This window comes from Archocentrus centrarchus, chromosome 22, assembly GCF_007364275.1.
Source record: "Archocentrus centrarchus isolate MPI-CPG fArcCen1 chromosome 22, fArcCen1, whole genome shotgun sequence".
Lineage (NCBI taxonomy): Eukaryota > Metazoa > Chordata > Actinopteri > Cichliformes > Cichlidae > Archocentrus > Archocentrus centrarchus.
This window is the reverse complement of record NC_044367.1, coordinates 14,580,305-14,597,323: the sequence shown is the minus strand read 5'-3', so window position 1 is coordinate 14,597,323 and position 17,019 is coordinate 14,580,305. Positions and strand designations below refer to the sequence as shown.

Below are 17,019 nucleotides of genomic sequence, written 5' to 3'. Positions count from 1 at the left end.
GAGATTCTTACCCTCTTCGCCATAGCCAAGAGCAGAGACACGTCTTACTACGGGCAAAGAGTCGATCTGACATGCCATGGGGCAAAGGCAGTGAAGCCAAAACAGTAGTCATGCATTTCCCCTGACTCACTGCCTTGTCTTATCTCATGTTTTATTAACAGCATGCAGCTCATTCTCCTGTGCACTATTTTTTTTGTCACAGGTAAGACCAGATGACACATTTCTAAATAACCACAAACTCAAATTTTTTTTTCCTTGTAGTGTTGCTCCTTGCGCGTGACTTAAATGTGAATCCCCGCCATTTCTCTCTTCTCAGGTTCTGAGTTCACGTGTAGCAGAAATTCCTCTGATTTGACAAATGTAGCATGGAGTGGTGGAAAAGGGCCCGCTGGCTGTGCCTTCATGCATGCTTAAGCTCCAATTTATTCTGTCCACCTTAGAGCTGGGCTTAAAAGAGAATGGAGAAATTAAGGAAGTTCACTCTTTTCCCTTTTAACTGCACAGATACACTAGAGATCATATACGGAGACAAGCCCAGGAGCATTATGAATTCTGTTTTCTCCTGACATGTATCAAAACAGCACATTTCTGTGTGTGTGTGTGTGTGTGTGTGTGTGTGTGTGTGTGTGTGTGTGTGTGTGTGTGTGTGTGTGTGTGTGTGTGTGTGTGTGTGTGTGGAGCAATGCACGGGTGCATATTCAGTTGCATGTAATGCTTCCTTTTAATGCGTGTATGTGGGCGTGTGCATGCACATATGTGTGTGCATGTGTATGTGTTTTGATATCTGTGCCTCTCTGCTTTGCCTCAGTTCAAAAGGGTTTAGTCCCGACAACGTGATGTCGGGCTGCATCAGCTCCACCAATCCCGGCCTGGATAGCAACATTAGCAGCCAATCAGAAACTCCCAGCAGCCTTTGCTGTGTGCCCCCTTTCCATATTCAGCAACACTAGTCTCAATCTGCTGGCTTCTTTGGGATGTTGCATAACCCCCACCCCCCCACCCCCCCACCCCGCAATTCAACATGCTTCCATATTATAAGTTTCTTATGTCTGCGTGTAGGCAACTCTTCTAGAGCATCCCTCCACATGAGTGAACAAACTCTCAACAGTCAGTGACATCTGTATGTCAGAGGGCAGCAGCAGTTCTATTTCATCTTTAAAGTTGAAAACACGGTTTCATTGAGGATGATCACCGTTGACTTACAAGCACATCTTGCTCTTCTTTCGCTTAATGCAGATGCCGGCACAGTAAAATACAAGCGTATTGTTGATTTCACCTTGTGCCCATTATGCCTACTTTAAAGCTTTACTTCATTTGAACACATGCATACACACACACGCGCGTACTCTGCACGCAGAGAGTGTACACAGCGGCATAAGCGGCTTGTCAGTTTGTTTGCGGGATGATTCCTTGTTACAGCGGCCTGTAGGCCCTGTTTCACTCTCTGTTTTTCCTATCTTCGTACTCCCCGTGGAAGATAGGAACATCTAATCTGGTCGCTTCTTTACCCTGCCAACCTGTCAGCACATCCCGGCTGTTTTTTTTTTTTTCTTCAATATTTGCCTTACCACCCTTTTCTTTAACTCCTTAACCTTTTAAAACATGAAGTTCCTTCTGCTCTTCCCCCTATTTTTTCTGTGCTTTCTTATTCTGCCTTCTATCTTCTTCCCTTCAATTCTTTCTTCCATGTTTGCACATTCTGTCCCAGTTTCCCCCTCTCCTCCTGTCTCATCCTATCACACACCCACCCACCCACCCCTACCCCACCCCACCCATTTCACCTGCACCCCCTACCCCTGTCCTTTTTGCAGTGAGTGGAGCGGAGGGGCAAGTGAGAGAGCAAACGGCCCGGAGCCCGTCAGTACATCCGCAGAGCAGCACAGTGAGTCGACCGCTCCCTGAGGCCATCCGCTCATCACACAAACACACTCACATTCACTCACTCCTCTTTTATCTCTTAGTCACTCTCTCCTCCCTGCTCCTCATCCTCCTCCCCCTCTGCTCCCCTGCTCTCCCCATCTCTTCCTCCATTCCCCTTCTCCACCTCTCCGCCGCCCTTCATCTTAACAAGCGAGGCTTTTCCCCTCCTCATTGTTTCCTCCTCATCTCTTTTCCTCTTTTTTAACTTCCTCTTCCCTCATTCCCTCCATCCTCTCTATTTTTTGAGGCCATGCAGTATTTATGTTGTGGGCTGCTGATGCTGCGTCAGTGAACAGACATCACAGGCATATGCCGATAGACACAAAAACACAAATGCACAACTAAAATGGCCGACGCAGCTGTCCTCATTTGATAATGTCTGCACGTACATGCACACTAACCCTTGTAGGTAGATGATGGCGGAGGTACGCAGCAGTAGGGACTAGATCTATTAAACAGTCAAATGTAATTTAAAAAAACAATAACTGTGGTTGTTACTTTCATTTAAGCTGGATTTATTTGTTCTAAAATTTATATTTTACAATATGGGTGTAGGCTGCGCAGAGTTGTTGCTGCACAATGGCTTATCACATATCACACATAAGCATAATCTATTTGAGTCACCCTAGCAGCAGTTACTTTCTGACAATTGCAATGAGCGTGAATATTCCTTTATGTAATATCTTCACCCCAGCTGGCGGCGACACACGCCAATTCCCTGTTGGGGTACCCCTGTGTCCCCTTGTGTCACCACATCCCTCAATTTCAGGGGTGCCCCTGCACATCCAAAGCCAAACCCCACAGGAGATGACCTTGACCTATAACCCATGACCTCTGCAACCCCCCACACTTCTGATCCAACCCCATTTCTCTCCTGCGGTTGGCTGAGGATGGCGGGCTCATTACCAGGTGTCGGTTATTACACCCTCACACATGCTGACCGTCTTAATTTATGGAGATTGCGGCACGTGTGTTCACAGTGTGGGGGTTGAGTTCTGCATGTCCATTTGATTATGTTGAAGTTTTCAAACATTTTCATACAGTCTTTATTTTCTCTCTCTCTCTTTTTTTTTTGTATTTGCAAAACAAAACTGCCATTTTCTGTAGACGTTTGTGCAGTTATTTATATTGCATGGAAATAAACAGACACAGCTGACAACTGGATTGAAACAATATATAAGAAGAGGTGGTACAAGTCATGAGAAACAAGGTCCTAAAAGCAAGGATGGATACTCCTTCCAAAATTGAAGCCTCAATTTTTTGCAGAATAAGGAGCGAGACACCACTGAGGCACAAATGCACATGTATCCTAAACGTTTCCAGCATTTTTTTGTTTGTGTTAACAGCCCGTTGCATATTTGATTTGACAGAGCACTAAATGAGATGAAATTTATTGAAAGAAAATAAGATGTGCAGTGTTTGATAAATCAATATTTTTTAACAAACATATTCCCTCCTTGGATGCGAAACTGCATGTACTTAATTCTGGACAGAAACTCGATGAAGAAACTCAAAGAAGTTACAGTGTTATTATTGCAACTGTTAATTTGGAGAAGTCATTTTTAAAAATATTCCTGTTTACTTCATTTTTACATAATTATATAATATGTAGATTTGATGTCGGTAGGAGGCTTGGGCTTACTGAAACTGCCGACCTGAACACTGTCTAAAGAAGAGAGGAATATAATTTGAGGAATACAACTTATGCTGTCATATGGACTGACTGGAGTACAATGGTAGAGCTTGCAGCACTGTTGGAGCAGCTAAAAATAAACAGCTAAGGGTTGGAGTCACAGTGGTCTGACAACATGCCCAGAACTATGAAGTTATCATGTTAGAGAGCAGCGCTCCTGTATAGAGAAATTGAAAATGAAGAGATAAGGCAGCTTTTTAAAAGAGATAACTGCAGTAATCTACCTGATGTGCATGTACATCCTAGAGTCATGTACGCACATGCAGTCACACTACCATCCCTGAGAGTCACAGCTCTGATTTAAGACTACCTCCTTTTGTGTTGTGTCACTACCCGACAAGCAAGCTTTCCATGACTTATTGTTTTCTTTTGAATGGTTATGTTATATATTCGTGCAGCACATCCGTATGTGTGCGAATGTGTTTGCACGTGCAGGAGAGTAAATGTGTGTGTCCGCTGGGGATGCTCTCACCATCCCATCTCCGTACTCTGCCTCTGTCTCCAGCGCATCAGGAGCGTCTTACATAAGAACGGGGCAAAAATAGCAACTGAGAGTGGAGAGGAGGAGAGAGCTCTGCTGGCACGCACACAGCCGTAACAGGACCGCGGGGCACGGCACAACCCTGAGTACTATCACACACACATACACACAGGGAAGACTGCATTTATCGGGCATTATGCATCTTTTTTTTTGTGTATGTGTGTACTTTTCTGACAGAATTGTAGAAATGAGGACTCCGTGAACACCAAATAATTCCTGATGATTCTTCAGCATGGGCACAGGCCTGTGCTAAACCTCCTTCTTAACCACAGTTGTGTAAGTGTTGCACTGAATGGAGGTAGGGAGTTGGAATAAAGAGGTAAAAACAAGGAAAAAAGAAACTACATTAGATTGTTCATTAGTGTTCGCTGTGCTGCAGTGTAATTGGTATGTGCTGCCAAGTGCAGTAATTCTGAATTCACTTCACATGTTTTCCGTCCGTGTACAGAAGCATGCAAAAAGTCACCAATTATGCAGAAGCATTTCTTAATTGCAGACACCTACAGTAGTTTGACTGCAGAAATGTTTGTTACTCTTTCTTCTCTTTAATTAAATGATTTTTTTTCTGCCTCATTTGCAATCTTTTCTTGTTTTACATCTGTTTAAGTGAAATGCCGGGCTGGTAAGGGAGCCAATGGAGACAGAAGGGGAGTCGGGACGGTACGTGATCTAGAGTTGAGGCCAGTCTCAGAATTTACAGCTGTTACCAAATGAAGGATTGACAATAAAAATAAGCCACCACTTCTGTAGAATGGCGGGAAAGAGAAGCACATTTAAAGCGTGGCAAACATAATACACTCGCTCTTCCCAGGCTTGTAATTTCTACCCCCATCACTCCTTCTTCACCTCACTCCCTACCAGTTTGTCATAGCACCAGCCTTCATTTTAATCTGATTACTTTCTTACTGTTTCATCTCTTTTCTTGGCCTGCAAATAAAAAAAAATAAAAAATCACAAGTCTGGCTATGGCTGGTGCCAGAAACCCCCATCCCCTTGCCATCCTTCCAGCACAGAAACATATATGCGCATATGGCAAAGAAAGCAAAGAAGGAAATCTGGAAGGAAGGAAGTAAGTGGGCAATAAGGCAGGAGCTGGAGTAGAAAAGTGAAAAAGCCCAGAGTGCTGAAGGAAAGTGGGAAGGTGAAGTTGGAAGTAGGAGAAATGGCATGCTTTTATCCTCAGCAGCCAGAAGGGACAAGCTGAGTGGAGCCATTTTTTTGTGTGTGTGCAAGGATAAACACTGGAAGAAATTTTACTGCGTTGCAAGAAATCTCAGCAGGTTTAAACACAACAAGCCCCAAAAGAGTTTGCGTGTACTCTCGTGTGCGCTGGTTTGTGCGTGTGTGTCTCTTGGAGAGAGTTGCTACTCCCTGTGAGACTTCCACCCTCCCACTTTTTCTCATTTTGGCTTCCATTTGTGTTAAAAGGGCTACTTTAACTTGCTCTTATTTGGTGGGGGGTTTGGGGCAATTAATTAATATTTTTGGCTTTGTGGGCATAGGTCAGTGACCCTGAGACGCAGTGATTCTGTGTATGTGTGTGTGCGTGTGTGTGTGTGTGTGTGTATACATGTGTCACCTGTAGCCCCTCCTCTTCTGTCCACCCCCATTACCCTCTGCTTTCAGAGGCAAGGCTCTCATGCATAATGCAGAGCGAACAGGGAGGCTCTCATTAATAATTACTGCCGCCTTTGATGGATGGAGAAAATAACGAAGGGGGCTGTTAAAAATGGAGAGACTGAGAGAGATGGTGGAGGCGGGAGGGGAGAATCAGAGTTTTTTTTTTTTTTTGCCGTCGTAGTTCTTTGAGGGCTGAATGCTTATGGGGATGAATTTGGAGTTAGTATAATCAAAAACTAGGCTCATATTTTGGATGGTGTTAATATTTTGATTAGGGAGTAACTCCTTCTGATGGTGGATGGATCTCAGAACTTAATTGTGTTGGAAGCAGCTATTACCACTCCGGGGTGTTTGTCTCTTGGCTTTTCTCTGATATTCCATATCGTCTACCATTTCTTTGTGATGAGAAGCCTTTTTCATCTTTACTTGTTTTATGTGAGATATTAAGCTTCTCCTGTTTCTGTAAGGTAGAAAATTAATTATGCTCAGCGCTATTAAATAAAAAAAGCTTTAATCAAATTAAAGCAGAGTACGTTTCAAATTATTTGATGGGGTTTCCTGGCATAATTAATATACGTATTGGCGCATGCAAGACCCTGCACATGCATATGCAAGCGGTGCTCTGTGTGTGTGGTCAGCGTGGTCAGGACCACAGGTCGGCAGGATAGGTCAGAGGGAACGGCAAAGCTACAAAACCCCTGCAAGTCAACCAATCAGGGTAGAGAGTCTGGGTGGGCAGCCAATGGAAGAGTGACTTGGTGGCCTTTGATAGAGGGGCAACCATTTGCCTTGTCACTGAACAGCAGTGCTGGGGTGGTGGTGGGGGGGGCTACAATGGCTGACATCCAGTGCTGCAGATTTTGAAAAAAGGGGTTGAGGTTAGAGACGAAGAGATAAATGGATGAAATGGTAGATGTTAAAGTAAAGATCTAGAAAGGTGTAGTAGAATATAATGTATTTATATTTGAGTTCTGAGCTCCAGTGGTGAAACATATAGAACATGAACACACTGATTCCAATAGGCTGACATTTTGACAAATACATTTAATTACTATTAGTTGTTTTTCACAAAGGTCAAAGCAGTTGTGTGTTCATTTTACTCACTATGCAGTAACTACTAACTGTGCAAATTATGTATATACAGTGTACGTATGTAGGTGCATTATTGTTAATGTACCCTTATGTTACATGCACTTAGAGTTGCTGATTTCAAATGCATTTTTTGCATCTCATTTATGATATGTATGCCTTTTTTTTTAGATTATATTTTAACCACACAAGCATTTAATATTGTTCCAGAAATGTTCAGTGAAGCGAATTCCTCAAGGCAGCAACATTAGTAACAGTGAGTTTATTCAATGTGTGTCGGAGAGCGGGCGATGTCTGCTTGTCTGCTCTGATTTGAATGAAGACCAGATGAATACTTATAGCCATTATGCTTGAACAGACTGTGTCGCAGATAGGTTGTGACACTCCATGATGTAAGGTAGCATTTAATCTAAAGAGAACAAGATATGCAGATCACTGTGTCAGGGAGATGTCTTGTCTGTACAGTGAATGAAAATTGTTATTCTGCCACAGTATAGATAAAACACCCACATTTGAGATGTTACAACAGACATCACTTACAGTGTGTTGTTTTACCATACACGTGCAGCAAACCTTACATTTAGAACCATAAATATTTGGACAATTACTTTTTTTTTTGTAGTTTTTCCATGTTTATTCATAGTCCCACATTACAGGCTAAAAAGTCATTGGGCAATAGATTGACAAGCAGTTTCGTGGCCAGGTGAGGCCCGTCCCCTCCTTATTCCACAATAAAAGGTAAGCAGATAAAAGATGGGGAGTTGATTCAAACTGTTGAATTAACATTTTGGAGCTGTTCACTGGCGCTGTCGGCATGAGGTCCAAAGAAACGTTGATGTGAGTGAAGAAGGCCATCATTAGGCTCAAATATCAAAAGGAAAAACCTATCAGAGAGATAGGAAATCTTTAGGAGAGGCCAAATGAAAAATCTGACACACTCTTAAAAAAGACTGCACTGGCCAGCTCAGCAAAGCAAAAAAACACCTGGAAGACCACAGAAGACAAAGCAGATTATTTAAACTCATAAGGCTTATTTTTACATTAACAATGGCTCCAGAGAACACCTGTAACAAGAGTGGTTTCAGTCAGCACTTTTTAATGTTTTTATCTTCTGTATTAACCATATTGAGTTTCTGTATAATGAAAAGTGCTATATAAATAATTGCCATTTGCATTTTATTCCTTGATTTTTTTTTTCTGTTGGCTGTAAACAATTTTACAACAGTTTTATTATTCTATAAGCATTAATATATGAAATTAAAAGAGGAGGTACTTGCGGATCTTACATCAAATTTGATGAAGCCAACGTCCAAATGAGAAAAAATAAGCCTAAAAGTGTCTTCTACACATCTAAACAGTAATTTAATACAATAACAGCTGCAATCCACCAGACGTTCCCGTGTCTTCCATTACAAAACTGTGATATTAATAAGTCTGTTATCTCACAGTCGGTATTTTTGCTGGCTTTCTTTCCTGGCTTCAAATAGGCAAGACTTTATTAATGTAGTAGGTCTTTTCCAGTCTTACTGACAAAAGCGCTGAAAGTGCTCAAACATTCATACAGCGCTTTTAATACTAAACTACAGTACAGCACTTTTCCTCTCACACGAAATCATAGATAGATTTGTCTGCAGCAGCTGTGTTGCTTTCAGTCTGTATTATATGGGTTTAACCTCTTCACATCAGTTTTATTTTTCTTTGTAAGATCAGTTGCTCTTCTGCCAGTAGACCTTTCCGTGTTTGTTATTGGTCAGGTGCTGCCGGTGCCACACCTTTCATGTGAACACACTCTGGCTAGATTGGGAAACCCTCCGCTGACTTATCGAGTGTGACCGCTTAGTCTGATTGCAGCTGAAGCCAGATAATGGAAGGATATCTTGGGTATGCGGAACTTGCTTTCAGAGTACTGGGCCCAGCTCCGAGCTCAACACAGGCTCAAAACACAAGCGCAGCTCCAAATGCCATCATTGCTTCTTGTCAGATGTATAAATAGACCAATGTTTGGCAACGTGTTCACATCAGTTTCATAAGGTGATATGTCACTGCTGTGTTTAAAGCTTGTTTTGGTGCTCTGGGCAGACAATTTAATAATCAGTTAAGAAAATGATTTGTTTCAACGAGAGAGAAGGGGAAAGAGACACAAATGCAGAAACTGTTACATGACAAATACAATACTGAATACTGTGACATAAACATGATAAGCTTCTCCACTGATGCTACCGTTAATATGTAAGAATTATTTTTAACCCTTTGTTTTGCTTGGCAATCACTGACCAGTGGCCAAAATTGGACTAAGTGAAATGACAGTGGTTGTAAGAAGGGATAAACATGTTGTCCAGTGGAACTAATCCACCGTCATTGTCAGCAGGCTGAAAGGGATATCTATACAGATACACACACACAAGAACACACATACCAGTGACTCAAGCCCCTAACAAAACACCAAAGATTGGAAAAGACAAGGATTTAGAAAGATAGATGAAGACAAGAATGACACAGTACAGTAAAGAAAGGAAACAAATGTGGGACATGTCCATGGATGCCAGAGCTGCTCAGGAGTTTAGCATCTGAAAAGCATAGAAATGATGGCAGCTGTTTGGCCTCCTAATCAAGGTACAGTAGACCTGGGCATCCTCCAAACACTCTGACGTAAAGCTGATGAAAATTCTTGACACTGCCGTGTAGATGACAAAGAAGAGGAAAATGCACCCACCTTCATTTGCCCATACACCTACACAATTCAGGCCTCCCTAATGAAAACCCAAATCTGCTGTGATCTTTGAATTCATTTGGCTTCATAAATTTAAGACGCAGGATGATGACATAATTATGAAAGCCTTTTACATGCAAATGATATTGTGTTTGTGCTGATAGTGGTGCTTCATGCATTTTTGTGGGGTATCTCATTTTTCCTTTGTGTGTGTGTGTGTGTGTGTGTGTGTGTGTGTGCGTATGTATGTTGCATGCAGGTATGAGGCAGCACCAAGACTGCGGTACTCAGTATCGTTCAGCCATTTACACTTCCAACCCCACTCATCAGGAGATTGCATTGAAGAGTAAAGTGGCCTTCCAGCAGGTATGACACCCCCCCCCCACACACACACACACACATCACAAGGTTTTATTATTATATTTACTCAAGTATGGGATCACATGTAACCAAACCAGGAATGAAGTAAAGCAGTAACAACAGAGCGACTCATGAAAAGTGTTAAAAACATGAAGAAAGTCTAAAATGTAGCTGTAGTTTGGAGCTTTCCTAGTTTCCTAGCTTTCCTGAATCGTAATTAAAAATCAGCATCTGGAGTAGTGACCTCTTATGCCATTTAGTGAAGCAAAACCAGCTCTTTTTAGATGATATGCATCTAAACCCTCTTTCTCAAACTGAAAGAGAGGAAGGGGGTCAAAAGGCCAGCCTAACTGATTTCTAAAGCTCTCTTTTTCAGTAGCACACGGGTCCTTCTTTTGTTCTTTTTATTGTTCTGCCCGTCAGTCCGCTGATCCATCCGTTGATCCCGGCATCACTCTCTTCTCTCCTCTAAATGGTATTCATGGATGAGCTGGCAGGGGGCAGAGGGGAGTAAATTATGATCGTTAGGGCTACTTGGGGCTCCTGGGGTCAGCAGCCACGGGCCGCGGGCCTGCTATGTTGCTGTGGCAACAACCTCCCAACCTTGGCCTTGGGCTTGTGTCAGAGGTGAGAGAGGAGTGGCAGCTGGGACCAAGAAGGTGGGGGAGGAAGAGCATGAAAAGTACAAGAGAGGCAGTCAGATCAGAGGGTCATCACTGACAGGCTATCAACTGACGATGACCCTGCCCTTTGGCTGTCAATTGACCATGACCTCATCACACCCGCACACACAAGCACATACACCCTTAAAGTATCTAAAAAAGAAGCTAATGAGCATGGGGCAAACAGATGAAGCCTTTAACAGTCAACAAAGTAACAGGAAGAGAAATGCACAGATGTTATACATGCCGGCTGCATTGTAAGAAACAGGAAGAAATCACAGTACAGGTGTATGTTTTGAGTTTAAAAGTTCATCTTTGAATTTGGAAATGGCATTTAACCAAACAATCTCAATCTGAACCCAATCCGGCTCAGGTGGAGGAGTTTTAAGTATCTTGGGGTCTTGTTCACGAGTGATGGGAGAACGGACCGGGAGATTGACAGATGGATTGGGGCTGCATCTGCAGTGATACGGACGCTGCACCGGTCTGTTGTCTTAAAGAGGGAGCTGAGTGTGAAAGCGAAGCTGTCGATTTACTAGTCAATCTATGTCCCTACCCTCACCTATGGTCACGAGCTTTGGGTAGTGACCAAAAGAATGAGATTGCAAAAACAAGCGGCAGAAGTGAGCTTCCTCCAAAGGGTGGCTGGCCTCTCCCTTACAGATAGGGTGAGGAGTGCAGCCATTTGGGAGGGACTCAAAGTAGAGCTGCTGCTCCTCCACATCAAAAGGAGCCAGTTGAGGTGGTTTGGGCATGGGCATGGGTCTGGGTGACGTGTTCCGGGCATGTCCTACCGGGAGGAGGCCCCGGGGCAGACCCAGGACACGCTGGAGAGATTATTTCTCTCAGCTGGCCTGGGAACACCTTGCCCCTCCAAAAAAATTTGCTGAAGGAGGTGGCTGGGGAGAGGGAGGTCTGGACTTCTCTTCTTAGGCTGCTTTACCCACGACGAATCCCCGGATAAATGGAAGAAAATTAATAGATGAATGGATCTCATCCATGGTCTGTTTGGTAGCTCTTCAGACTCCTTCCAGTTCACTCTGAGGTGTCAGTCCCACTAGAGTAAAAATAAGATGAAAACCTACAGGCGACCAGGAAAAACTTGTGGCCGTCTGGTGATTGCATTGAATTTTTTTTGCTGTCTTGGACTGACATTATTTGCAATGACCAATGGTCGCCCAGAGGTTGAGGGTGCAGCACGCTCAACCTGCGACCCACTTTTAGATGCAGTACAATTGCACAGGTCTCCTGGTGGGAGGCAGCCTGTCCCTGTCAGACTCGGACTGACTGCAGTCACTCTCAAACAGATTGGGGAAGGTCTGCAATTAATTGCCATCTAATTTATAAAGGCAGACTGATTGCCAACACGCTGTAATCAGTCAGGGTCTACTCCATCAAATAATGAAACACAAACCTGAGTTACTAAGGTTTGTGGCAGGCAATTTACCATAAATTATGCTTTTAACACAGTAAAGCATGTCTTATTTTGCGTCCAATATGTGTGTGATAATTGCCTCTAGGAGTGTTTATTTATTTGGAATGCGAGGGGGAGACGTTATCAGAGTGTGTAATTGGCACGGCTGGATGGCTCAAAGCTGTGAGCGCAGTGCCAAAACTTTGGCTCTGTCCTGTCGCTCTTTACTAAGTCCTCACTCTGAGTGCTTAGAGCTGAGCCCCATATATTCCTGCTTGACAATAATACTGAGATTTTATCGAGACAGAGCAGAACTGCACTGGACTTAATGGAGTGTTGGAGGAATGGAGGGAAGAGTGTCCTTGTATGGAAGACGCATGCAATGATACATCTTGTTTTACTTTTTACAGTGAGCAGAGTGGGTTCCAGTGTTTCAGGCTTTTAGTCACATTTCTAAACAGAGATCGGTACTCAGTGAAAACATCTCTGCATGTATTTTCTCAGCAGTACGCACACACACAGAGCAGCATAGATGTTTCTTTCGTTTACTTCCCTTGATGAGCATTATTACACACGTCTGTCAAAATAGTCTGCAGCTATTAATGGGACTGTGCTAGAGTGTCAGTTTAATGAATGACTGTTACAGTATGTTAGGGTTAGGGTTAGTTTAATTCATATGGGCAGTATTCTCAGTCTAATGCTTTCATCTTCAGACACTTGCAGTGAAATGCAACAGTACAAACAGTTTAACGTGCAGGAATTAAATTAAATTATTTGACACTTCATATTTTGTAATATGAAATAATGTTAAAATGGAACAGAACCCAGCCACAAGGGGGGGCACAAGCAGTGTACTCCTAGTGCCCATCCCAAGCCCTGTAAATGGGGATGGTTGTATTAGGAAGGGCATCCACTGTAAAATCTTTCCCAAATCAAACATGTAGATCATCAAGAATACCGTATCGGAACAACCTCCTCCAGTGCTGTTGGCCAACAAGGTGCCGGTAGAAACTGCGCTACTGAAGACAAAGGAAGAGGAAGAGGAGAGGGGAAAAGCTTGTACGGAGCCAGCGAGAGAGAAGGATGATCTGCAATGAGAGTAGGGAGCAGGTGGAACAGAGCCTGGTGGGGTGGAGGTATGCTCTGGAGAAAAGAGGAATGAAAGTTGGTACAAACGAGACAGAATACGTTTGTGTGAATGAGAAGGAGACGGGTATAACAGTAAAGCTGCAAGGAGCAGAGGTAGATGAGTTTAAATACCTGGGGTCAATACGCAAGAGAGGTGAAGAGGAGAGTGCAGGCGGGGTGGAGCGGGTGGAGACGAGTGTCGGGTGATTTAGTGACAGAAGGATAGCAGCAAGAGTGAAAGGGATGGTTTACAGGTTGGTAATGTGACCTTTTGTGATGTATGGTTTGGAGACAGTGGCACTAGAGTTGAAGATACTAAGGTTTTTATTGGGAGTGACCAGAATGGACCAGGTCAGAAATACATCAGAGGGACAGCTCAGGTTGACCGGTTTGGAGACAAAGTTAGCGAGGTGAGGCTGAGGTGGTTTTGACATGTGCAGAGGAGGGAGAGTGGATATATTGGGTAAAGGATTTTTGAATTTGGAGCTGCCAGGCAGGAGGAAAAGAGGAAGACCTCAGAGGAGGTTCATGGATGTAGTGAAGGAGGATATGCAGAAGGCTGTTGTGACAGAAGAAGATGCTAGGGACAGGGTTTGATGGAGGCAGATGATCCGCTGTAGCGACCTGTAAAGGGAGCAGCTGAAGGAAGAAGTCAAAATGCACAATGCAAAATGCATCTCCAGCTCAGTTTCACACACTGCAGAAAAACCCAGACCGATGAGTGCATGTATGCACGTGGCACAGCAACAGTATCTTCATTAACACACGGAGGGCTCGGGATCTGACAGTAAATAATGTTTTGTGTTTTTCTACACATCGGACATGTCAGCTGTTACACGTATATTCCAGGATTATATGGAGGAATAGAAACTCTCTGTGCTCCCCCTGAGTCTCAGTTCTCAGGTCCACACACTGCCCAGCTATTTCTACATCAAGAGTTCACCTTCGTTTCATAAACATATTGATTCTTCTTCAACGTCCTCTCACTTATCTGAACTGCCATGCTGTTTTCAGAGAGAAATGTATGTAAAACCTGCACTTACACTGTATTATTTTGTTAATACATTATTCACACCTCCATTTTTTGAGCTCCAAATTTGTGGTAGAAATTATAAACAGACCCAGTCTGTTTATAAAGAGTCAAGCCTGATTTGCGGATTCTGCGCAAATCAGAGTCCGCCTCTGGGTCCAGTACAGCTTTGCACGTCCGGTGTAGACCACAAAACACAGCGATAGATTTGAGATTCATCACAGTTAATCTCTGTACTACTGCAAATAGATTGCATGCAAGCGCCAACTCGACCCACTTCCTTCAAAAACTGACAGCAGTCTCACTCTGTCTAATTGCAGTTTTATCCCCGTTTTACTGCCGTTTTGACGCACCAAAGTCAGTTTGAAGACTGCAGCTGACTGTGAGTGGTCTCAGATCTGGTCAACATCTTTGAAGTGACCATTTCAAAGGCAAGGAGATCGCAAATTGACTGCACGTGGTTGTAATAACTTTGGTCGTGCAGCGGCCTCTAACCAGTTTTCCCTAGTGTGACTGTAGCCTAAGACCTTAGATCAGGTGAAGCAGGCACACATAAAACTTTTTTCCCTGAAAGTTCACGGTTAATTTTTATTAAAAAACATATTTTTTCTTAGCGAGGACTACTGCCGTGTTAAATCTTTGCATTATTATCCAGCGATTGTGTTTCTATATCATTAATCAACACAAAATAAAATTTTTAAATCATAACTTGCTACTTCATCAATTTATCTATTTAGTCATGTGTCCTGTCGATATATTTTAAACTTTACACATGCCATTTCTTGCTGTTTTATTGCAAGAGTTCACCTCAAAATGGCCAACTCTGAGCGGGGAAATTTAATTATTTATTTATTGCCGCTCCACTTGTGAAATAAATCAGCCATCCTGAAGCTCTCAGTCCTTTTATATGATCCTCATGTAAAAAGTCAGCAGATCAGGGTCAGATTTCTCAGGTATCTCGAGATTACAGCATTTCTGCACATTGTAATTATTCAAAGAATATTAGATAATTTCACCCTTAATTTTTGCAGTTGCATTGTTTGATTGTTGGACACTGGATTAATATTACAAGTTATTGTAATATTAATAAATGATATAGGACCCAATTTCTATTATGAACCTAACATGTTTTAAGACAAGATACATTTTTTTTATTAAAATAACCTGAAATTGTTCATTTCAATATTTATAAATGCATGACAGTTGAGCAAAATACAAAAAAAAAGCTGAACTAAACTGAAAACTTTTTTTTTTTTTTTTGCTCCTGAAAGCAAATCTGTTTGTTAATAGTTTAGCTGATTCTGAAACATAATGTGTGGGGGCTGTAAACAAGACTGAAAATCCCAAAATGCCTCAAAATGAACCATACACAAGCCCGGGGGGGGGGGGGGGGTCACTGGTTTCGTATCACAGCACAAAAAAGGCTGTTACAGTAGGCATTATCTTGTCACCTTCATGCCTGAGAAGGGCTGAGAGCATTAATCCAGTTCACAGAAGATGCTTAAAAACATTCACATTTGCAAACATCCAGAGGAGAAACAGTATTCAGACTCTTACTTTTCACTCATTCTCCTCGACTCTCTTCCCTGCAACGCTGCTGACACCACCAATCTGTCAGCCACTTCAGTGGCACCCCAGTACCATCTGAGGGCCACTGGGACCACTGGGATACATATCTTCCCAAAGCAGCTGACACACTCTGAACCAAAATGGCAGCTTCCTGCCCTGAAATGGTTGCCTCGCCGCATTGATGCTGAGTCTCAAGAACGTCTGGCTTGAACACGGCATCTCTACGGAGGAAGAGCTTGCCGTGTGGATCTCTGTGTGTGTGCTTGTGAGGGTGTATGTGAGTGTGTGTTTTATCCTGAAAGCCCAATGCTGTCTGGGAGAGCATCAGGAGAAGTGAATGCATGTTCAAGAAGAGTGACAAGAGAGAGTGGGTGGAGGCGATCTAAGACAACCAGAGATAAGGCATCACAAAATCCCTATTCCACCCTACTGCCAGCACATGACTCACCCACACTCACATGTACGTACAGACGCACACAGACATACATTTGGCACGTACAGGCAAAGCCCAATGAATAATTAACCCATACGAAGAGTCTCTTCTGCAGGGCTTTCAGTTTCTTAACTTCAGCATTGAGAGGGGGTTGCATGGAGGGGTGGGAGAGTGAGGCAGAAAAGCTTGTTTAAGCGCGAGAGCAGAGAGGGAGGGGGGAGAGTGAGGGGAGAGGAGAAGGGGGTTCTCTATAATGAAATTTGAAATTTGCAGAACATCAAAGGCTTCTGTAGCCAAGCCGCTGTGGCAGCAGAGCAGAGAGGAGGAGTGCATCACTTTCTCTCCCTCTGTCTCCCCCATCCCTCTTTTTCCCCCGTCTCTTTTTCTTTCTATCCCTCCCTCTCTGCTAAAATGTGTCTCCCTTGAGCTGGGTGAGGGGTATGGGGGGGTGAGTGGAGGGTGAGAGAGAAGGGATGGGAAGAGTTGATTAGGAGAGTCGGGGGTGGGGTGGCTTAGAGATGGGTTAAGGGAGAGAAAAATGGATGAACGGGGGGTTCTATATATATGCACGTGTATGTGTGTGTGTGTGTGTGTGCATGTATGAACAATAGGTTTTATCAAGCCAGTGTGTGTGTAGGGCCTTGGAGGGGTGAGTGTGCCCTCTGATAAAGCATCCTAACTTAATGAGCTTGAAAGGGGGTGCAGGGGCGGTGCACCGGGGTTCGGATGATGGCAAAAAAAAAAAAAAAAAGAGATCATTTGAGGCCAGAAGTCTTGAGGAGAAGCCTGAGGGTTGTTAAAACAGGGCACAACATCAGCAGGTTTCAGAATCAGGCTTCTTGTTACACAA

At 43.3% G+C, this 17,019-nt stretch overlaps 1 protein-coding gene across 3 annotated transcripts in view; it reads left to right on the top strand.

Annotated features, from left to right (window-relative positions):
• Positions 1-17,019, top strand: part of msrab (methionine sulfoxide reductase Ab) — a 38,230-nt gene that overhangs the window by 14,699 nt on the left and 6,512 nt on the right. For 2 of the 3 annotated variants that reach the window (XM_030719618.1, XM_030719617.1), the window contains exon 5: positions 9,833-9,939. In XM_030719618.1, coding sequence (XP_030575478.1) covers positions 9,833-9,939 — 107 coding nt within the window. Of the gene's footprint in view, positions 1-1,811; positions 1,883-4,118; positions 4,815-9,832; positions 9,940-17,019 lie in introns of all 3 variants that reach the window. The other variant, XR_004019070.1, reaches the window with a different exon arrangement.